General features: G+C 43.1%; 1 protein-coding gene across 6 annotated transcripts in view; it reads left to right on the forward strand.

Annotated features, from left to right (window-relative positions):
• Positions 1 to 23,810, forward strand: part of cpeb1b (cytoplasmic polyadenylation element binding protein 1b) — a 77,713-nt gene that overhangs the window by 34,980 nt on the left and 18,923 nt on the right. For all 6 annotated transcript variants that reach the window (XM_078532568.1, XM_078532567.1, XM_078532571.1 and 3 more), the window contains 2 exons: positions 5,869 to 6,054; positions 20,195 to 20,415. In XM_078532568.1, coding sequence (XP_078388694.1) covers positions 5,869 to 6,054; positions 20,195 to 20,415 — 407 coding nt within the window. The remainder of the gene's footprint in view (positions 1 to 5,868; positions 6,055 to 20,194; positions 20,416 to 23,810) is intronic.

A 23,810-nucleotide genomic window follows, 5' to 3' on the forward strand; every position in this document is an offset into this window, starting at 1 on the left:
TTTGAATTTGAACAATAGCTTGGCAGCTAACTCTTGCCTGTTATTCTCCAAGGCAGTGCCTTTACCAGAGTCCACTTGTCAACCAATCAGCACTGTCTTTGCATGCAGTATAAATTGTTGGTAAAGCCAGTACAAGTAAAGCAGCCCAATGACAGCTAACAAACAATTCAGGGTAGCATTAGAGCCAACGAGGAGTCATATAAAGTCGCAAGAAAAAGTAACAAGCCTGAGGATTGGGAACAGTTTAGAATTTGGCAAAGGAGAACCAAGTGATCGATGGAAAAATAGGGTATGAGAGTAAACTTGCAAGGAACTGTGGACTGTAAAAGCTTCTATAAGTATGTTTTTTTTTAAAAATTAAAGACAAATGTAGGTCCCTTAGACCTAAACAGGAGAATTTATAATAGAAAATAAGGAAATGGCAGAGCAATTAAACAACGACTTTAATTCTGTCTTTATGGAAGAACAAAACTCCCCATAAATGCTAGGGAACAAAGGGTCTAGTGAGCAGGAGGAATTGTAGGGTATTAGTAAAAAGTAGTGCTGGAGAAATTAATGGGACTGAAAGCTAAAATCCCCAGGGTACCAAAGGAGGTGGCCATGGAAATAGTGGATGCATTGGTTGTCATCTTTAGAAATTCTGGAACTGTCCTGGAAGATTGGAGATTGGCAAATATAACCCTCCATTTTTGAAATGAGGAGGGATGGAGAAAACAGTTACAGACCAGTTAGCCTAACATTACCGTAGGGAAAACGCTAGAGTCTAGGGTGTGATAACAGGACACTTAGATGAAGTCAACATGAATTTATGAAAGGGAAATCATGTTTGACAAACTTGCTGGACTTCTTTTGAGGATCTAACTAGCAGAATAGATGAGGGTGAACCAGTGGATGTGGTGTATTTGGATTTTCAGAAAGCTTTGGATAAAATCCCACATGAGGTTAGTGCGCAAAATTAAAGCGTGTGGGATTGGCATTATATATTGGCGTGAGTTGAGAATTGTTTAATAGACCAAAAGTGTCTTTTTCAGTGGGGTACTGCAGGGATTAGTGTTTGGGCCCCAGCTATTCACAATATATATCAATGATTTGTATGAAGGAGCCAAATGTAATAATGTCAAGTTTTCTGACAACACAACTAAGTGGGAAAGAGTGGTGAGGAGGATGTAAAGAGGCTTCAAGGTGATTTAGACAAGTTGAGGGAGTGGGCAAATACATGGCAGATGCAGTTTAACGTGGATAAGTGTGAAGTTGTCCACTTCAGTAGGAAAAACAGAATGGCAGAGTATTATTTAAATGGTGATAGATTAGGAAATGTTGATGTACAAAGGGACCTGGGTGTCCTTGTACACCAGTCACTGAAAGCAAGCGTGCAGGTGCAGCAAGCAGTTAGGAAGACAAATGATGGCCTCATTGTTAGAGGATTTGAGTACAGGAGCAAGGATGTCTTACTGCAGCTGTACAGGGACTTGGTGAGACGACACCTGGAGTATTGTGTGCAGTTTTGGTCTCCTTACCCAAGAAGATATACTCTCCATAGAGTGCAGTGAAGGTTCACAAGACTGGCAGGATTGTCCTATGAGGATAGATTAGGTTGACTAGGCCTGTATTCACTGGAATTTAGAATGAGTGGGGATCTCATTGAAATATATAAAATTCTGACAGGGCTGGACAGATTGGATGCAGGAATGATGTTTCCACTGGCTTGGGGTGGGGGGGGGATGCGTGGGAGAATCTGAGGATATGGAGTAAGCCATTCAGGACTGAGATGAGGTGAAATTTCCTCACTTGGAGGGTGGTAAACCTGTGGAATTCTGTACCACAAGGTGCTGGAGGCCAGGTCACTGAATATATTAAAGGAAATGGAATTCTAGTCTCTAAAGGTGTTAAGCAGTAAGAGGCTAGAGCAGGAATATGGTGTTCAGATCTGACCATATTGAATGGTGAAGCAGGTGCAAAGGGCTGAATGACCTCCTATTTTGTTTGTAGTGTTCCCTTTTACTGTTGGTAATTTTGTGATCTGTCCTGATGAGTGCAACACACAGCCCAGACAGCATGCCTTTTTTCTAGCAATATTCTAGCTGTTTGATCTTGCAGGGCTGCAAACCTCTTGGTTTCCATTTTCCCATTGTTAAATTGAGTTGATGCATCCTCTTAAGCTGGGCATCAAAAGTGAGCAATCAAAGTACATACTGTTGGGTGAACTTGTCTGCAACATTGGCAAGCTGAGTAAATCTTAGAAATTTGACATGGAAGGAGGCCATTTGACCCATGCCCATTCCATTGACAAGTAGCCATCCAACTTTTGACAGCTTTGATTTACAGTGCTTGAAGTGCATACCCAAGCACTTTAATATCATTAAGGTTTCTGCCTCCACCACCCTTCCAGGCAGCAAGTTCCAGAATCCACACTCCACTTGACTCTCCTTCAGAGCTCCCTCTATTTTATGCACTTCAATTTAGTTGTCCCCTCAGCTGCCTTCTTTTTCCAAAAAGCCTAGCCAATCCAATCTAATCTTTCCTTGGAACTAAAATTCTCCATTTGCAATATCCTCGGATCACTTCTGTGTGTATTCTCTAGTGCAATCGTATCTTTCCTATATTGTAACAGACTGTGTGTGCAGGACTCCAGCTGTCATCTAACCAGTATTTGTACAATTCCAGCATGATCTCCCAGATCTTGTATTCTATACCTTTTAATAAAGCAAAATACCTTGTGTATCTTGACCACATTATCTACCTGTCCAGCCACCTTCAGGGTTCTGTGGGCATGCATTCCAATGTTCCTCTACACTTCCAATATCCTACCATTTATTGTGTATTCCATTGCCTGTCAGCCTTCGCTAAATGTATTTTCTTGTAGTTCTTCTCTGAACTCCATTTGCCACTGTTCTGCTCACCTAACTGGTCCATTTATATAATTTTGCAGTCTACAGTTTTTAACCACTTGCCATTTCTGCATCATCTGCAAACTTCTTAAATATACCCCCTACATTTGAGTCCAAATAATTGTTCCATGCTTTGAGCCTCTGGAACCCCATTGGAAGCAGCCTGTCAGTTACCAAACACCCATCAATCATTTACCTTTTTTCTTCCTATCTTTGAACCAATTTTGAATCCAAATTTACTGCAGGGTTGGTTACAGAATCTGTGCAGAAGAGGCCCATCGAGTCTGCACTGACACGTGAGAAACACCTGACCTACCTACCTACCTAATCCCATTTACCAGCACTTGGCCCATAGCCTTGAATGTTATGACGTGCCAAGTGCTCATCCAGGTACTTTTTTAAAGGATGTGAGGCAAGCCGCCTCCACCACCCTCCCAGGCAGCGCATTCCAGACCGTCACCACCCTCTGGGTGAAAAAAGTTTTTTCTCATCTTCTTTCCTGCCCTTCACCTTGAACTGACCCTTTAACTAATGGGAACAGCTGCTCCCTGTCCATGCCCCCCATAATCTTGTACACCTCCATCAGGTTGCCCCTCAGTCTCCTCTGCTCCAACGAAATCTCCTCTGTTCCAACGAAAACAACCCAAGTCTATCCAACCTCTCTTTGTGACTTAAATGTTTCATCTCGGGCAACATCCTGGTGAATCTCCTCTGCACCCTTTCCAGTGTAATCACATCCTTCCTATAATGTGGTGACCAGAACTGCACCCAGTACTCCAGCTGTGGCCTCACCAAGGTTCTATACAACTGCAACATGACCTCCCTACTTTTGTAATCTATGCCTCGATTGATAAAGGCAAGTGTCCCATATACCTTTTTCACCACCCCACTAACATGCCCCTCCGCCTTCAGAGATCTATGGATACACACGCCAAGGTCCCTTTGTTCCTCAGAACTTCCTAGTGTCATGCCGTTCATTGAATACTTCCTTGTCAAATTACTCCTTCCAAAGTGTATCACCTCTCACTTTTCAGGGTTAAATTCCATCTGCCCATTTGACCATCCCGTCTATGTCTTCCTGTAGCCCAGGGCACTCAACCTCACTGTTAACCACCCGACCAATCTTTGTGTCATCCGCAAACTTACTGATCCTCCCCCAACATAGTCATCTATGTCGTTTATATAAATGACAAATAATAGGGGACCCAGCACAGATCCCTGTGGTACACCACTGGACACTGGCTTCCAGTCACTAAAGCAGCCTTCTGTCATCACCCTCAGTCTCCTACAACTAGGCCAATTTTGAACCCACCTTGTCAAATTACCCTGTATCCCATGTGCATTTGCCTTCTTTATAAGTCTCCCATATGGGACCTTGTCAAAGGCTTTGCTGAAATCCATATAAACTACATCAACTGCACTACCCTCATCTACACACCTGTTCATCTTCTCAAAAAATTCAATCAAATTTGTTAGGCATGACTTCCCTCTGACAAAGCCATACTGACTATCCTTGATCAAACCGTGCCTCTCCAAGTGGAGAGATTCTCTCCTTCAGAATTTTCTCCAATAGTTTCCCTACCACTGACGTGAGACTCACTGGCCTGTAGTTCCCTGGCTTATGTCTACAACCCTTCTTAAGTAGCGGAACCACATTAGCTGTTCTCCAGTCCTCTGGCACCTCCCCTGTTGCCAGAGAGGAATTAAAAATTTGGGTCAGAGCCCCTGCGATCTCCTCCCTCAGCAGTCTGGGACACAAATCATCCAGACCTGGAGATTTATCCACTTTTAAGCCTGCCAACACTTCCAATACCTTATCACTCCCTATATCAATTTGCTCAAGAACCTCGCAGTCTCTCTCCCCGAGTTCCATACCTTCATCCTCATTCTCTTGGGTGAAGACGGATGTGAAGCATTCATTCAACACTCTACTGATGTCATTTGGCTCCACCCATAAATTGCCCCTGGACTTAACTTTTGTGACCAGTCTAATGCCAAATGTCCTTGCTCCTCATCCTTTGCTATCAACGTTTTCTGTTTTCAAGTGTCCTAGTCAACCCAAAATATCCAGGTGTTTAAAGAGCGACTTGTTGTCAAAGACAGAGCAGTCAGAATTGCAGGCTGCTCAGCCTGTCATCTGGTGGAGGATAAATGATGTGAATATTCTACCTGGGCAGCTGTGCTCTGCCTTTGGTCTGTTGTGCAATTTACAAAACTCTGAACTGAAGTGCAGCAATGCAAATATAATTTCTCCATAATCTCACACTTTAATGACACATGCAAAAGCATAAATTGCATTGCAATCTGAAGCCAGAAAACAAATTACAACTTATTCCCAGTAAAATAAAAACCAAGCAATACTCATGATAACTAGGTTCCTCGGAATTACTAGAGCGTTCCTAGCCTGACCATTGCTGAATAAGGTTCCTTTTAAATTCCCATCTAGCTTTTTTTTTAATCAGGCGGTAGGATATGTTTCTTTCCTCAAGGTGGCATCAGTATCTTGTACATAGAAGGTAAAGTCGGACACTGTTTCCAAGTTGAAGTAAACAGACTGTGCTAGCAGAATTATTCAGCATTTGCTGATTCAGGGCTGTAGCCAGCAGTTGGAGGTAATCCAGGACCAAGTATTATTGAAAGGGGAGGAGAATGTGGTGGCGCAACTGTTATAGTACAGTTGGAACTGCCTGCTCACTGTCACCAGAGCTTCAAGCTAGTTTTTAATGCAAGGATCTTGCAATCCTGAAACAGGCAATCCAAGATCAACTTGAAGTTTCAAGGAATGTTTTAATTTCTTGCATAGAGAAGTGATGTAATTCACAGGAGTGTGAGAGTGCATCAGCAGTTCAGTCACATGCTGGACTAGTCACTGATGCAGCCCAAGATACATGGCAGTTTTTTCGGTCACACTCGCAGGTTAGAAGCTGGACAGATGGGACGCAACTAAGCGTAATCTTAAAACATTTTTAATCTCTTGCAGATTTGAACAAAATTGACGCAGGATCTAGCAGCAGGATGCTGTTTCCCACATCTGCACAAGATTCATCCCGAGGCCTCCCAGACACTATGGACCTATGCTTGGGCCTCCAGTCTCTGAATCTGACAGGGTGGGACCGACCATGGAGTACCCAGGACTCTGATACTGCAGCAAAGGCTAGTTCATCGGGTAAGTACAGCATTAATTTTTTTTTCCCCTGACACCACTACCAGCTATTATGAAAGCGGATTTAGATTGTTTAGAACCAACTAGAGAAATCTTGATTGTGTTTGGCCAATTCTTAGATTTTTTTTTAAAGTGAGGGCTAGTGGTTTTTCTTAAATTGATGTGTAAGCCTGCAGTAAATTTTATGCCATTTGCTGTAGATCACTAACTTGCTTGTGTAACAAATATATATTCAAATATGTTGCGAATCTCTGCTCTGAATTTTTCTGTTCGTAGCCCAGCCCATACAGCATTGACAGTCACAGTGAATTTGGCAAGCACTCTTGGTGATGCAAGCTTTATTTTTGAACCCATTGAATTGTGTTAACATGGACTGAATCAAATATGACCATGCAGCTGAACTGATTTTTCTTTTGTGCTGTGATTTAATTCTTGTCTCCTGAGGTGGACTACTTTTTAAAGCTACAGTCTTAATGTAAGAGGGGAGTTTGCCTAAAATAAAATTCCAGACCTTTAATATTGCAAAGTAAATGGAAAATGACAACGTTGAGAATTAATGCCTGCTTTGCATACTGAAAGAAACCTTGATGTACCAGTTTCTATTTGTCTCTAGTGTATGTCTCCCCTTTCCCTTTTTCGGTTTTGCATGCCTGGCTACAACTGCAGTGCTACACCTGTCACCAGAAGGCTAGGCATGTCTGGGTAGCAGACTATTCCACAGTAGCAATCTGTTCTATAGTTTGGTTGGCCTGCAGTCTATTATTGTTTTAAATTACCTTTATCACTTGAAAGTTGTTATTCAACTTTAGTTTTAGCCACAAGGCCTTTAATGGAATTTCTGGAATCTAAACTGTTACTGACCTGAAGAGAAAATAGTATAACTTGCCATGTACGAATCTTTTGTTTCTAAATTATAGGAGTCCGGAACTGTTCTAGCTTAAAGCAGTTGTTACCATGGATACTCGGCTTCATTTTCTAAGATGGCTAAATCAAGTTGGAGCTCTTGACAGCTGTAGAGAATTTTTTTTCAAGCTCATCCTGAATTGTCAGCACTGATTTCATAACAAATAATGGAGATCTGTGGTTAAGACTTAAATCGCAAGTTACTATGTACACTTAAAAAGTGACGTTTGTGCCTTGAGGTTGTTCAGTTGAGATCTACCCTTCATCCATCTTTGTTTAAAACAAGCTCTGGTTAATGTCTGGCACTAGATTCAAATTGTGCATCTGCATGCAAAGGTTTCAGTGCTCCAGACAGTTGGAGCTGATGTGCCATTTCTTGAGTACATGGTGTTCAGAGTCTTCGCCTCAAACTACAAGTTTATATTCTGCAGCTTGCAAAAATTTGTAAATTTGAAACACCAAGGTGGTAGATGTAATGTGCAACATTTAATTTCCTTTCTGAAGAAAGAGTTGTCCCTGGGGCTGCTCAGTGAAGGCCTATTAGCTGTAATTTTATGGCTTTAGCCAAGGTTACTGACCTTGTAAATTGCAGGGAGATCAAAGTCCCAGTGACATTTGGTACTGTCTCTACCCTGCCTGGCTTGCTGACATTTTTAACGCATGCCAACTGCATGTCTTAACAAGTACAAACTCATCAATTAACATTAAATAGCTTGGCTTGAAAGTTAAAATCTCAATTTTACCTGATTCTGCAATTCTCCTAATAAGGACGTAAGCAAGTTTTTAAAAAAAACTTGGATGTTGACTTGCCAAAGCCTAACCCTTGCCCTTTTCCAATTTGTATAGGTTGCTACTCGGGATAATAAATGCAGGTCTGGTTTCTAATCTAGAAATACTGTCTATGGCATCATCGGTATCTGAAACTAAGGGGGAAAAAATATCAATCTCTAAGTGAATCTACACCAGACCCTATTTTAATGGGTCAGTGCTTTTGGAGTTGTAAACCCATCTAGTTTAAATATTGGATGATGAATTTTGTCACATGGTTAACTAGTTTCAGCTTGCTTTGTGCGCTGAAGTGCTTTATTTTAGATGCCCAATGCTAAACTGAAAATGTGGCTCATCACTGACTTGATGCCAATTATTAATTTGGAAGATGGCCTTTCCCTTTCAGTGTGACTGCAGGTTGAGGCCTCCCTCTCTGCAATCCGTTTTGTCACACCGTTTTAACTGCTTAAACAGGGTCTTGCATAAACAAGCTAGAAAGCCAATATAAAAACAAAAAACTGCGGATGCTGGAAATCCAAAACAAAAACAGAAACAGAAATACCTGGAAAAACTCAGCAGGTCTGGCAGCATCGGCGGAGAATAGTACAGTTGACGTTTCGAGTCCTCATGACCCTTCAACAGAACTAAGTAAAATTAGGAAAGGGGTGAAATTTAAACTGGTTTAAGGGGGGCGGTTTTGTTGGGACAAGCAGCCAGTGATAGGTGGAGATAACCAAATCTTACCTCCACCTATCACTGGCTGCTTGTCCCAACAGAACCCTCCCCCGCTTAAACCAGCTTATATTTCACCCCTTTCCTAATTTTACTTAGTTCTGTTGAAGGGTCATGAGGACTCGAAACGTCAACTGTACTCGTCTCCATCGATGCTGCCAGAGCTGCTGAGTTTTTCCAGGTATTTCTGTTTCTAATCTAGAAAGCCTTTCCACTGCATGCCTGAGCTCCCATGGGAGCAGGCAATGAGATTCTTGGATCAGTAGGCCATTGACAAGGTCCAATCACCATAAAGTTTCTTGCAGTTTCATGTATCTAATGGTAGGCTGTAGAAAACCAGCAGTTCATCTGGTTCAAGAAAGATGAGTTTGATCCCAAGTAAACTTTGCTAAAAGTTGTTGAGAAACTAGATGGTAATGCTACATTGTTCAAGTATTACCACTTTGGCCGGTAACATTCACAAACTGGGTGTTTCTCAGGTCCAGCTTTCAGCATCGCTAGCAGCATTATATTCCCCTTTATCCTTTTTCTGCTAAAATATTGATCAAATTGCTATATCATTGCAGCAGATTTAAATAGGACGTGAGGCATTAATGTGCTTAAAATAGATTAATCGTTTGGACACAAGTAGTGGCTTTGGACTGCAATCTAGCAGCTACCTGGCACATTATCAGCTTGAACTCCTTTTCAACTGGAAATGAAGCAGGTCATGATGGAACAGAAATTTTATCTCGTTTCAAGAACAAGTGTACCTCGGTCTAGTGGACAGGGCCTACATTTATTTTGCTGCTGATCAGCAATCAGAAATGTGTGCCACACGGGGAAGGAACAAACAGGCTGTGCCCGAACGGTGGTTCCTTTTTAAGATGCATGTGAAAAATCTTTAAAGGGGCCATGAGCAGAGTGTGAAATTAGAGGGAACATTATGGACTCGAGGTTCACACTTTGGGGGGGATGTGGAAGAAATGCCAACAGAAGAGATTTTGCCTTTAAAACTTCTACTGTAACAAAGTAAAATTGATTATTATAACAGGTGATGGATATTTCAGAAAAAGATGCATTTTACAGTCAGTACTACAAAGATGCACCTTGTAATTGCAAGCACTCATTACTTCACCCCCTAATGTGGGACCACATATAGCCTGTCTTTTCAGTTCTTGGCCCTTGAGTTGCATGCACCAGCAGCCATATCCTATCAGCCACTGACCAGGTGTGCATCTACCAACCTTCTCACTTGGGTCAACAGTCCTAATACTACAGAATCCTCATCTCTTGACTATTGGGTGGGCTCTGCCCATTGCTGCTATTGAAGGGGTGCCATTGTCCAATCCATTTTCTCTCTCACTTCCTGCCTTAAGTGTTCTGTCCTTTCCAACTGTGTAACAGTCTCTGCTCTATTCCCAGATCTGCTTCAACACCAGGATCTGTTCCAACACTGCCAGATGGAAAACTGTTCCATTCTGAGAGCTGAGCTTGTCCTACCTTTTGCACAAATTTCCAGTGCTGAGCTGTCTGCCACAATCGGGCTTTTTTTAAAAAAAAAAAATCACCACAGCAATGAACTTTTTTCTGTTTACCTTTTGCTGCTTGGCTGTACATGCCTGGGTCACATGGGCAATTCTTGGCACCTAATGTCATAATAGGAAACAAATAAACCCTCGTTCAAAATTCCCCAGCCCACTTTATTCTTAAAGGGCATCGCACAAGAAAATAGACCTTTCACGACATGTGGGTCATCACGCCATATGAAAACTATCCCATCACCAATTAGTTTCTATATCCATTATTCTAGTAATCCAGGGTAATGTTCTGGATACCCAGGTTTGGATCCCACCACAGCAGGTGGTGGAATTTAAATTCTTCAGTAAAAAATCTGGAATCAAGTCTAATCATTATCGTGAAACCATTGTCAGTTATTGTAAAAGCCACTTGGTTCTAATGTCCTTTTAGGGAAGGAAATCTGCCACCCTTACCTGGCCTACATTTGACTCCAGACCCACAGCAATGTGGTTTGACTTTTAACTGCCCTCTGAAATGGCCTAGGTAAGCCACTCAGTAGTATCAAACCACTACAAAGTCTCAAAGGAATGAAACCGGACAGACCACCTGACATTGAGTAGGCATGGAAAAGACAATGGCAAACTCGGCCCTGAAAAGTCATCCTTACTAACATCTGGGGGCTAGTGCCAAACTGGGAGAGCAGTCTCAGACTAGTCAAGCAACAGCCTGACATAGCCATCCTCACGGAATCATACCTTACAGATAATGTCCTTTAGACACCACCATCACCTTCCCTGGGTGTGTCCTGTCCCACCAGCAGGACAGACCCAGCAGAGGTGGTGGCAGTGTTATATAGCCAGGGAGTTGCCCTGGGAGTCCTCCTTATTGATTCCAGACCCTATGAAGTCTTGTGGCATCAGATCAAACATGGGCAAGGAAACCTCCTGCTGATTACCGCACACTGTCCTCCCTCAGCTGATGCATCAATGCTCCTCTATGTTGAACACCACTTGAGGGAGCACTGAGGGTGGCAAGGACACAGAATGTACCCTGGGTGAGGGACTTAAATGTCCATCACCAAGAGTGGCTTGGTAGCACCACTTCTGACCGAGCTGGCTGAGTCCTAAAAGGACATAACTGCGAGACTGGGTCTGCGACAGGTTTCGAAAAAACATACTTGACCTCATCCTCACCAACCTGCCTGCCGCAGATGCATCTGTCCGTGACCATATCAGTAGGAGTGATCACTGCACTCTTCATTGAACCAGGGTTAATCCCCTGGCTTGAAGGCAATGGTAGAGTGGGGGATATGCTGGGCTATGAATTGGAGATGAAGTCCCACCTTCACATTGAGAATACCCTCCATCGTGTTGTGTGGCACTACCACTGTGCTAAATGGGATAGATTTTTAACAGATCTAGCAACTCGAGACTGGGCATCCAAGAGGTGTTGTGGGCCATCGGAAATTACTCAGACACAATGTGTAACTTCATGGCCTAGCATATCCCCCACTCTACCATTGCCATCAAGCCAGGGGATTAATCCTGGCTCAATGAAGAACGCAGGAGGGCATGCCAGGAGCAGCACCAGGCATACCTAAAAATGAGGTGTCAGTCTGGTGAAACTACAACACAGGACTACTTGCCTTCCAGATAGCATAAGCAGCAAGTGATGGACAGAGCTAAGCGATCCCACAATCAACAGATCTGATCTAAGCTCTGCAGTCCTGCCACATCCAGTCATGAATGGTGGTGGACAATTAAACAACTTGCTGGAGGAGGAGGCTCCACAAATATCTATCTCCATTCACAATGATGGAGGAGCCCAGCACATCAGTGCAAAAGATGAGGCTGGAACATTTGCTACAACCTTCAGTCAGAAGTGCTAAGTGGATGATCCATCTCAGCCTCTGGAGGCCCCCAGCATCACAGATGCCAGTTTTCAGCCAATTCAATTCAATTCTGATATCAAGAAATGACTGAAGGCACTGGATAGTGCAAAGGCTATGGGCCCTGACAATATTCTGGCAATTGTACTGAAAGCTTGTGTTCCAGAACTTGCCATGCCCCTAGCCCAAGATATTGCCATACAGCTACAACACTGGCATCTTGCTGGCTGTGTGGAAAATTGCCCAGGTATGTCCTGTACTGCAAAGCAGGACAAATTCAACCTGGTCAGTTACTGCCCCATCAGTCTACTCTCCATCAGTAAAGTAATGAAAGGGGTCATCAACAGTGCTATCAAGCGGCACTTGCTTAGCAATAACCTGATGCCCAGTTTGGGCCAGGGCCACTCAGCTCCTGACCTCATTGCAGCTTTGGTTCAAACATGGACAGAAGAGCTGAACTCCTGAGGTAAGGTGAGAGTGACTGCCCTAGCAAAACTGCAGTCAATGGGGAGTGGTGGGGGTGGAGAAAGAGGACCTCTCCTCTGCTAGGTATGACTCCAGCCAAAGGAAGGTGGTTGTTGGAGGTCTGTTATCTCATCTCAACTCCAGGACATTACTGCAGGAGTTCCTCAAGGTAGTCTCCTCAGCCCAACCGTCTTCAGCTGCTTCGCTAATGACTGACCTTCCATCATAAGATCAGAAGTGGGGATGTTCGCTGATTAGTGTTCAGCTCCATTTTTGACACCTCCGATTACTGAAGCAGTCTAGCTCCATTTGCGACGCCTCCGATTACTGAAGCAGTCCAGCTCCATTTGCGATGCCTCCGATTACTGAAGCAGTCCAGCTCCATTTGCGACGCCTCCGATTACTGAAGCAGCCCAGCTCCATTTGCGACGCCTCCGATTACTGAAGCAGCCCAGCTCCAAATGCAGCAAGACTGCAACAATATCCAGGCTTGGGCTGACAAGTGGCAAGTAACATTCATGCCACACAAGTGTCAGGCAATGACCATCTCCAACAAGAGAGAATCCAACCAACCATCGCCCCTTGATGTTCAATGGCATTACCGTCACTGAATCCCCCACTATCAACATCCTGGGGGTTACCAATGACCAGAAACTGAACTGGACTAGACTTATACACTTTCAAAAACGGTTCCTCTGACATGTCTTCTTTCTTCCTTAACCGAGGTTTTCCACCCACGGTGGTTGACAGGGCCCTCAACCGTGTCCGGCCCATCTCCCGCGCATCCGCCCTCTCACCTTCCTCTCCCTCCCAGAAACATGATAGGGTCCCCCTTGTCCTCTCATCACCCCACCAGCCTCTGCATTCAAAGGATCATCCTCTGCCATTTCTGCCAACTCCAGCATGATGCCTCCACCAAACACATCTTCCCTTCGCCCCCCCCCCCCCCCCGGCACCATTCCGTAGGGATCGTTCCCTCTGGGACACCCTGGTCCACTCCTCCATCACCCCCTACACCTCAACCCCCTCCCGCGGCACCTTCCCATGCAATCGCAGAAGGTGCAACACCTGCCCCTTTACTTCTCCCCCCTCCTCACCGTCCAAGGGCCAAAACAGTCCTTTCAAGTGAAGCAGCATTTCACTTGCATTTCCCTCAATTTAGTCTACTGCATTCGTTGCTCCCAATGCAGTTTCCTTTACATTGTAGAGACCAAACGCAGACTGGGTGACCGCTTTGCAGAACATCTTTGGTCAGTCCGCAAGCATGACCCAGACCTCCCTGTCGCTTGCCATTTCAACACACCACATGTTCTCATGCCCACATGTCCGTCCTTGGCCTGCTGCATTGTTCCAGTGAAGCACAACGCAAACTGGAGGAACAGCATCTCATCTTCCGACTAGGCACTTTACAGCCTTCCGGACTGAATATAGAGTTCAACAATTTTAGATCATGAACTCTCCTCCATCCCCACCCCCTTTCCGATCCCCCCTTTTTAAAAAATTTTTTTTTTTAAATTCCAATAATTCATATAGATTTTTCTTTTCCCACCTATTTCCATTATTTTTAAATGTATTTCCATCCATTGTTTTATCTCTGCCTTTTAGCCTATTTCGATTCCTTCACCCCACCCCCACTAGGGCTATCTGTCCCTTGCTTGTCCTGCTTTCTACCCTTAATTAGCACATTCCTTCGATAATATCACCACCTTCAACACCTCTTTGGCCTTTTGTCTGTGACATCTTTTGGTTATCTCCACCTATCACTGGCCCTCTATCCAGCTCTACCTGTCTCACCCCCTTTAAACCAGCTTATATTTCACCTCTCTTCTATTTTTACTTAGTTCTGTTGAAGAGTCATTCGGACTCGAAACATTAACTGTGTTCCTCTCCGCAGATGCTGACAGACCTGCTGAGTTTTTCCAGGTATCTTTATTGTTTTGGATTTCCAGCATCCGCAGTTTTTTGCTTTCAGACTTATAAAATACTGTCTCTACAAGAGCAGGTCAGGCTAGGAATCCTGCAGTGAATAACTTCCTTCCTGACTCCCAAAGCCCATCTACCATCTACAAGGCACAAGTAAGGAGTGTGATGGCATGCTCCCCATTGCTTGGATGAGTGAAGCTCCCACAGCACAAGAAGCTTGACACCATCCAGGACAAAGCAGCCCACTTTATTGACACCCCATCCACAAACATTCACTCCCTCCACTGACGCACAGTAGCAGCAGTGTGTACCATCTACAAGATGCACTGCGGGAATTCACCAAGGCTCCTTGGACAGTACCTTCCAAACCCACAACTGCTACCATCTGGAACGACAAGGGCAGCAGACACATGGGAACACCACCACCTGGAAGTTCCCCTCGAAGTCACTCACCGTCCTGACTTGGAAATATATCACCATGCCTTCACTGTCGCTGGGTCAAAATCCTGGAACCCCCTCCCTAACAGCACTGTGGAAGACTTCAGTGGTTCAAGAAGGCAGCTCACCACCACTTTAGGGCAATTTAGGGATGGGCAATAAATGCTGGCCCAACCAACGAAAATCAATTAATGTAGATGGAAGGATGCTGACAAAAACCGTTTCTACATGTATTGAAACCCATTTTCTATAGAATAATATCTTTGCCTTTCCATGTAACCTGAACAATTCTACTCCTCTTACTTTTCTGACGGAATTGATTTACTGAATCACAGTTCCACAGAATACACCCAGCAGTTCACAGAAACTGCCTGGCTTAAGTAGCCATTTGGTGTATATGTAAAGTATTGTTGTAGGGCGATGGGGGAAGGGGGATGTTTGTAAACTGTTCTCCTTGAAATTTGTACCTCATTCAAGCTTGGTAAGTAGCAATTCCTGTTTCCCCATGTTGGTATTCTGAGGCCAATTTATGGCACTTTTTGTTGTAATCTTGGCTGAAACTTACAAATTTTACTGCACAAACAAGTGATTAAGCATGAGTTTACAAAATGAGCCATTAAGAATGTTTTTGTCTGGTGAATGTGTTTCACCCCTTCTAGGGTTACTGGTTCTTTCCTCTGATCTAAACCTTCCCAAATGCAGCTTAGGGCAGCTTCATTTTTTACCTTCCTGCTGAATTTTTCATAAATATACGCTGGCAGCATTTCATACCTTCTATCAATCTTGAGGTTAAAGTAGAGGAGGTTTGAGCCAGTCATGAGGGCTTCATACTGATCCTGTGGGTAGGATGACTACCTTCCCTGTAATATACTAATTCAATACATATCCAGTTTAGTGGATACTGGAAGGAAGTGCTCTTTTTTAAAAAATACCATCTTAAGAGGGTCAGATGAACTTGTCAGTTACACTTGGCTGCATAGTAACCTTGACCTCAATGTCTACTCTACTTGAGTAGACAAAAGGCAAACTGAAGCAAAATGGTGGTTGATAAGCATTTCTCCCATTATATTTCAAAACCCTACACTAAAGCAATCTAATATTTGAAAAATGAGAAACCTACATTGAAACTATTAAACAAATGAGTCAAGATATTGGATTGTGCTACAGCTTGCTGTGAATCACTCATTTTAGAAAGAGGAGATCTATTATGGCTATAAAGTCAGTTTTAATACCAAAGGCATCAGTTGTTGCTCTGCATTTAGAGACTCCCTTCAGTTGAAGTAGAAATAATAATCCTGGTCCCATCCTTCAGTCTTGTGCTGGATACAAGATCCCGAATTCTATTGGCGTACGACAGGTTTTTGCCCAATGCATTTGTGATGGTTGATCTTGAATTAAAAGAAACAAGTGGTAGGGGTTTTTTTAATATAAGACATCACGTATTTATTCCCTACCCCCTGCAAGTCCATATTCCAATCTTCACATTTCTTCCAACTACTCTTTGTTCTGGTGATTTTTAATTTATGCCCTTTGCTGCTTTGCAAATAGCAATGGATTGTTTACTAGGTCAAGGAATGAATTAATCTAAATTTCTTGCTAAAATTTAACAACCATTCCCTCAAGTTCCACTAAGTATTGATGGTGATGGTCACTGCTAAGGCAATCTTGACAAGATGACAAAGATTTTTTTTGTGATTACTGAGCTACTCTAGAGCAGTAACTGGTGTTACATAGAAAATAACTCTGCCATGTTTATAACTCTCTGCCTAGCAGGCTTGTATCAGCAACATAGTAGTCAGCCCTCTCTTTGTGAACTATTAGAGGGACAACCTTGTTCTGAAGGTCAATAATTCCTGCTGCTGAGCTATTTAGCCTGAGCTTGACTAATATCCAGCTGAGAGGAGTGGCATTAAACTCTACTCCTCCAAAATAAAGAACTAAATAAAAAATTGATTTGTTTTTTAAACCTCTAAATTGTTTGCAGAAACCCTGGATAATTGACATTGGCTCATTTAAACTCTGGAATCCTTACCTCCTGACTCGAAACCTTTTTTTTTGACTGGAGTCAATTGTTGAAATGAATTTTTGGTGCAGCCAGTAAGTCTGGCTTTTTTGACTCTACTATGTAATTTGAATGTTTTGCATCTACAGTGCATTCTATATAAGTGGCTATCCTGATCAACAGGCAGTGATTCCTACCATATTCCACTATTGCATAGCTTGACATGACCAGTACTAAATGGGGGGGTGGGGGGGGAATTGAGTTTGGGTTGGTGGGGGATGGTGGATAAAAGTATAAAGTATATGCTTTGGGGGATGAGTTGTGAAGGTGGAGGTGATTGAACAGAACAAGTATGGTACAGGATACTAGCATAAAAGCAAAATACTGCAGATGCTGGAAATCTGAAACAAAAATAAAAATAGCTGGAAAAACTCAGCAGGTCTGACAGCATCTGCGGAGAGGAACACAGTTAACATCGAGTCCGTATGACTCTTCATCAGAACTGAGGAAATATATAGGCTCTATTTTCTCAGTTCTGTTGAGTCATACGGACTTGAAACATTCACGGTATTCCTCTCCGCAGATGCTGTCAGACTTGCTGAGTTTTTCCAGCTATTTTTAATTTGGTACAGGATACTACCAACTGTAATCAACCAATTGTGGCCAATGGACAGCCAGAAATTGAGGATTTTTTTTAAAAGGAAAAACAACTTTGGTAAGGGTTTTAGTGCAGGAATGGACCCATGTTGGTGGTGGAAATGAGCAGCTTTATTAATGGTGTGAAGCTGAGTTGTAATTTCTTACTGATTTGATACAAATGTCCCTTCTCCCCTACCGTGTGCCAATGGCTAAAAACAGATTGGCAATCTGAAGGCACAGAACTAACTGGTGCCAGGTTCAAGAAATGATTAGAACTGGGTGTCATTAGCAGACCTGTATAAACTGCCTGTAAGAGGTTGCAGATGGATCCTTGAGGGGTTGTGGCAAGGACAGTGCAGAGTGGGGAAGCAAGACCAGTGCTGGAGGTATTGTACCCTGGGGCAGCCAAGTAAGGACATGCCCACAAAGCAGTGTAGTTGAAGTGGAAAATAATGAAGGATCATATTCAGATGCAGTGAATGCTGTATGTAATTTTGACTGGTCTGAGTAGTTTCAAATGCTGTAAGCAAGTTAGAATCTGGATTGGGAGGGAATTGGTGGATGGAAGGAGGTAGGGGAAGGAAATTGCTTTCCTCAAGGATCTTTGAGGAAAGGAGTTGTAGATTAAGAGTTGGGTGTTTTTGTTTTGAGGGGGAAGGGGAAGGAATGGTGCTTGAGGGGGAAAAAGTAGTGAAGGGGTCAAACAGATGGCTCTTCCCTTTTGGAGAACAAGGGTAAGTGAAAACTGACCAAGGATAATGGATGGAGTGGGTTGGAGATGAGTTTAGAATTGATGGGGTGGAACAAAAAGCCAGAGGTAGCTGCACAGATGGCTTTGATTTTCCATGCTTGGTATTGGAAGTGAGGGTTGTGCAAGGGGCACAAGGAGATAATTAGTCATGAAAGACCTTTTAGCATGATGGTGGTTACCTTTAACATAGTAATGCTTGACATTGTCAAACCAGTTCTGCATCAGGCACACCTTAGTTTGTAGCACAAGCTAGAGTAAAGATGAGGACTGTATTGTTGATAGTAAATGTCTTGATGGGAATCTTGGATCAGATAGTACCTGGAGTACTATCCAATTCGGGTCGTTATAAGGTTTTGCTACATTCAAGCAATGAAGCTGATCCTAGTGTGAAGTTTGGAGAAATTAGATGCCCCCTTTCCAGGTAGAAGGCTGGGGATCTTGGGAGTTTTCAGTTGGTTAAGTGAGTAGAAATTGGTAAATCTGACACTCTTGAATTGTTCAAATGGGGACAATGGCTTTAAAACTGAAAAAATTTGTCTGGAAGCCAATTAGTGTGAACAACTTTCTAATGAGATCAGTGTGGAAAATTCAAAACAATTAGATGTGACTAGGGAGAGGGATGGAAGCTACTTCTGGATGGAGAAATAAGATGGGCTGGGAGTGTAATCTCTTACCTTGAATGCTACTCCAAGTTAGCATCCACATTGCTTTGCTTTGTTCTGGGTCAAATTCCAGTGGTTCACAACCCTTTCAGTAAAGACGTCTTCACTTCAATCCTAAATTCCACCCCCTGCCCCCCTCCCTGCCAGCCAGTTCTGGACTTCCAACCAGGGGAAGCCACCTCCCAGAAATCTGCACCATCTACCCCCAAGAAATTTAAACATTTCAATGTGATTACCTCGCATTCTAGGGGCTATAAGCCTAGCTACTTGATTACTCACACCTAGTAGCACAATTCCCTCATCCCAGGAATCAGTCTGTATGAACCTTATTTAGTTTGTGCTCCCTCCAAGGCAAGTATATCTTTACTTGGAATGTATACAGTACTCTAGGAGTGGTTTCACTAAGGCCTGAGTCAAATACAGTAGGATTTCCTTGCTGTTCTCCAATCCCTTTTTATAATAAAGTTGCTGTAAACCATTTGTTTTCACATTTTACTTGCTATATCTGCATGTTGACCACCTGTGGTTTGTGTACAAGGGCACCCAGGTCCCTTGAGACATTTTCTAGTCCTGTCATTTTAAAAACATTCAATCTTTTTTTCTATTTTCCTGCCAAAGTGGATAACTTCACATTTCTCCACTTTATATTTGATGTGCCATGTTCTTGACCACTCATCCAAATTCCTTTTTCAGCCCCTCTCCTCAGTTTACTTTCCCACTGGGCTTTTATATCATCAGCAAACTTGATACGTTCAGTCCTTCATCCAAGTCATTGGTATAGATTGTAATTAGCTGAGGCCTGTCATTGATTCTTTATGATTAGCCTGTAAACCTGAGAACTATCTGTTTATTCCTGTTTTCTGGCTGTTGATGTATATTGTGTTCAATTCTGAGTCCTAATTTTGTGTAATAACTCCATGACGCCTTTTATTGAACGCTGTATGAAAATCCCAGACTCTGCATCTGCTGGTTTTCCCCTTGCCCTCACTATGCAGGGCTGTTGAAGTAGTTTGGAGTTCACTGAGATGGTGGGCAGTGCTTTTGATGACCAACAACGAGGGTGGGCAGATCTATCCAGTGAAAGATGACAGCTGTCAATTGTCTTATCAGTGATCAAAGTTGAGCAGGTAATCATGGGTATAGATGGTGAGATTGGGCAACAGTTTGGGTCTAATTTTAAGGTCTGGCTCTAATTTTAAGGTCTGGCTCAAACAGTGAAGTCGGGTAGATTTGGAAGACCAGCTGGAGGATGAGTAGGAGGGATGAAAGGATGAGCTCTTGAGTAGGTGTCGGAAGGGTGAAGAGGTGCTTAAACATGGAATTTGGGAATGAGAACAATGTTGTCACTACTTTGGGCAGGGGATGTTAGAAATGTACAGTTAGGGAGGCATCTTGAGGGGGAGGACTGTTGTTAATTCAATGTTTCATCTAAAGTTAATGTGTATATTGAAATTACTTTTTCCCCCACTTAGTTTTAGGTTTGCTCACTAACCCCCTGAGTGCTCAGCTGACTAGAACAGCAGTTGGGTTTCCATCACTGGACCCAATAGGATCAAATTACGCTGACCAAATTGCATCATCTTTGCCAAAGCGAATGGATAGCCGTTCAGTGTTGGACTCGCGATCAAGCAGCCCGTCTGACTCCGATACAAGTGGCATCAGCTCTGGCTCTGATCCCCTTTCAGAGCTAATGGTAAGATTTCTTCAATTTCTGAATCTAGTAAGCATCTAATTATACACCATTCAACATGGTACAGCAGATTGGTACAGGCTAGTAAAGTGTTCTTCTTGTCCTCAGTTGGCTTTCCCCCCAGCTTTGCACTGTCAGCAAATCTGGATACATTATTCTGTCTCCTTATTCAAATCTATATCAAAATATAGATCAGTTGAGTGGGCAAGATGGACTATAATGTGGGAAAGTTAAATTAAATGCTTGGTAGAAGGAATAGAAAAGCAGGATATTGGGAGTAGGATAATGTTGTTCAGCATTTGGTGATACTTGTACACAGTTAACATGCAGGTACAGCAAGCAATTCAGAAAGAAATAGTGTGTTGGCTTTTATTGCAAGGGGATTGAAGTGTAAGTGTAAAGAAGTCTTGCTGTAAATATATAGGGCTTTGAGATCACAACTGGAGTGAGATTTCTAAGTGAGTAGGCTGGCCCTGTATTCCCCGAAATGAGGTGATCTCATTGAGGCATACCAAATTCTTAAGGGCTTTAATAGGGTAGATGCTGGAAGGATGTTTTCCTTGGCTGGAGCATCTAGAACAGAGGGTCATAGTCTCAAATCTTTGGAACCCTCTAGCCCAGTGAGCTGTGGGTGTTCAGTGCCCAAAATCTATTAACCTCTATCTTGAATGCATAACTAAGGGAATTAAGGAATACTTTTTTTAAGGGCATGATCAGGCTTGATGAGCCATATAGAATCACAATAGTTACAGCACTTAACACAAGAACATAAATGAATGGGTTAACAAGCAAGATGTAACCAACTTGGTTTCCTGTAGGCTGCACTTTCCAAAGTCATCAGTTAAACAGTACTTGTTTGCTTGAATTGCAGCACTTTTTAAAATTTAGAATTTTCTTTGGATGAAGTGGATCCTCCATGACAAATATATGCTACCTATTGTGTGTAATTGTATTTAGTTTGAATTTCTTGGCTGGTCAGTCTGTTTTTAAAATGCAGAAATCGGACGAAGTGATACAATTTTCTGAGAAAAGCTTGACTGGCTAAATGGGGCCAAAAACAGTGCCAATTTAACTAGCACAATTGCAAATAATGTAGGATTTTTTGCTGGAGGTCGTGAATACAATTTGGGTACCATGGGTCAGTTCTCAACTTCTTCGTTTTGATTGTAAATGCTAACTATAAAGTTTAGTTTTGAGTTGACCTTTTTTAAAAACTGCATCCAAATCTCTTGCCAACATGAGGTTGAGTAGGTAATTTTCTCCCACAAATTCTCATTGCTTTTAAGGTCTGGGAAGGAAATCTGGTGGTGATAATGCCATTTGGAAAGTGTTGTTATCCATAAGTCTAATTTAATCTTTGGCTTGCGTTGACCTTAGGCATAATGTGAAATAGGAACAGGAATAGACTATACAGCTTGTCGAGCCTACTCCCCCATTCAGTATGATTCTAGCTGATCTTCAGCTTCAGTTCCATTTTCCTATCTGCTCCCTGTACTCCTTGATTCCCTGGGATAAAAAAATCTGCCTTTGCCTTAAATAATTCAACAATGGAGCATCCCTAACCATCACAATCCTTTGAAGAAGTTTCTCATTTCAGTCCTGAACAATCAACCCTTATCCTGAGACTGTGTTCTAGATTCTCCATCCAAGGGAAATTTTGCCTATCCTGTCAAGCTGCTTCAGAATCTTGTCTCTTTCGATAAGTTCACTCTTTCGCAGCTTTTAAATTCTTTCATGGGATGTGGGCATTGCTGACAGCCAGTTTTTGTTGCCCACTCCTAATTGCCCTAGAACCAAGTGACTTGCTCTGCCATTTCAGAGGGCAGTTAAGAGTCAGACACAAGGACAAGACCAGGTAAGGATGGCAGATTTCCTTCCCTAAAAGGCAATAGTGAACCAAATGGGCTTTTATGACAGTTGATAGTTCATGGTCACCATTACTGAGACTAGCATTCAATTCCAAATTAAATACTAGAATGTAAATTCCACCAGCTGCCATTGTGGGGTTTGAACCTAACAAATGTTCCCAAAGCATTTATCCTTCCAAGCACAGTGGAGTAGTGGTATTGTTACTGGACCAGTAATCCAGAGACCCAGATTGGAATCTCACCACAGCAGCTGGTGGAATTTGAATTCAGTAAAAATCTGGAATTGAGTCTAATGGTGACAATGAAACCATTGTTGTAAAAACCCATCTGGTTCACTAAGCCCTTCTTTTAAGGAAGGAGATCTGCCATCTTTACCTGGTCTGGCCTACGTGTGACTCCAGACCCACAGCAGTGTGGTTGACTTTTAACTGCCCTCTGAAATGGCCTAGCAAGCCACTCAGTTGCATCAAACCGCTAAAGCATCTAAAAGGGATGAAACTGGACAGACCATCTGGCATCAACCTAGGCATCGGAAACTACAATGACAAACTTGGCCCTGTTGACCCTGCAAAGTCCTCCCTACTAACAACTTGGGTTGTGCCAAAATTGGGAGAGCTGTCTCACAGACTTGTCGAGCAACATTCTGACATTGATTCAGTGAGTATGACGATGTCCCAGACGCCACCATTGCCATCCCTGGGTATGTCCTGACCTACTGGCAGGACAGACCAGAGGTGGTAGCACAGTGGTATACAGTCAGGAGGGAGTTGCCCTGGTAGCCCTCAACATGAACTCCTGACGTGAAGTCTCATGGCATAAGTTCAAACATGGGCAAGGAAACCTCCTGATTACCCTATACTGTTCTTTTTTTCTCTCTCCCCAGCTGATGAATCGGTGGTACTCAATGTTGAACACCACAAGGGGGCAAGGGTACAGAATGTACTTTGGATGGGGGGGCTTCAGTGTCCATCACAGTGGCTCAGAAGCACAGTACAGATTGAGCTGGCAGAGTCCTAAAGGAAATAGTTGCTAGTCTGGGTCTGTGGCAGTTGGCAAGGGAACTGAGGGAAAAAAATACTTTAACCTCATCCTCACACCTGCAGCAGGCAGGTTGGTGTTGATAGGAGTGACTACCACACAGCCCTTGGAGACTAAGTCCCATCTTCACTTTGACGATGCCCTCTATAATGTTGTGTGGCATTACCAACGTGCTAAGTGGGATAGATTTTGACCAGATCTAGCAAATCGAGAGTGGGCTGTGGGCCATCAGCAACAACAGAATTGTACTCGCTCACAATCTGTAACCTCATGGCTTGGCATATCCCCAACTCTACTACTCCACCAGGGGATCAACCCAGGCTCAATGAAGAGTGCAGGAGGGCATGCCAGGAGCAGTACCAGGCAAACCTAAAAATGAGGTGTCAACTTGAAGCTACAAGACAGGACGACTAGCGTGCCAAACAGCACAAGCATCAAGTGACCGAGCTAAGTGATTACACAACCAACAGATCAGATCTAAGCTCTGCAGTC

Source organism: Cetorhinus maximus, chromosome 30 (assembly GCF_964194155.1).
Source record: "Cetorhinus maximus chromosome 30, sCetMax3.hap1.1, whole genome shotgun sequence".
NCBI classification, from domain to species: Eukaryota; Metazoa; Chordata; class Chondrichthyes; order Lamniformes; family Cetorhinidae; genus Cetorhinus; species Cetorhinus maximus.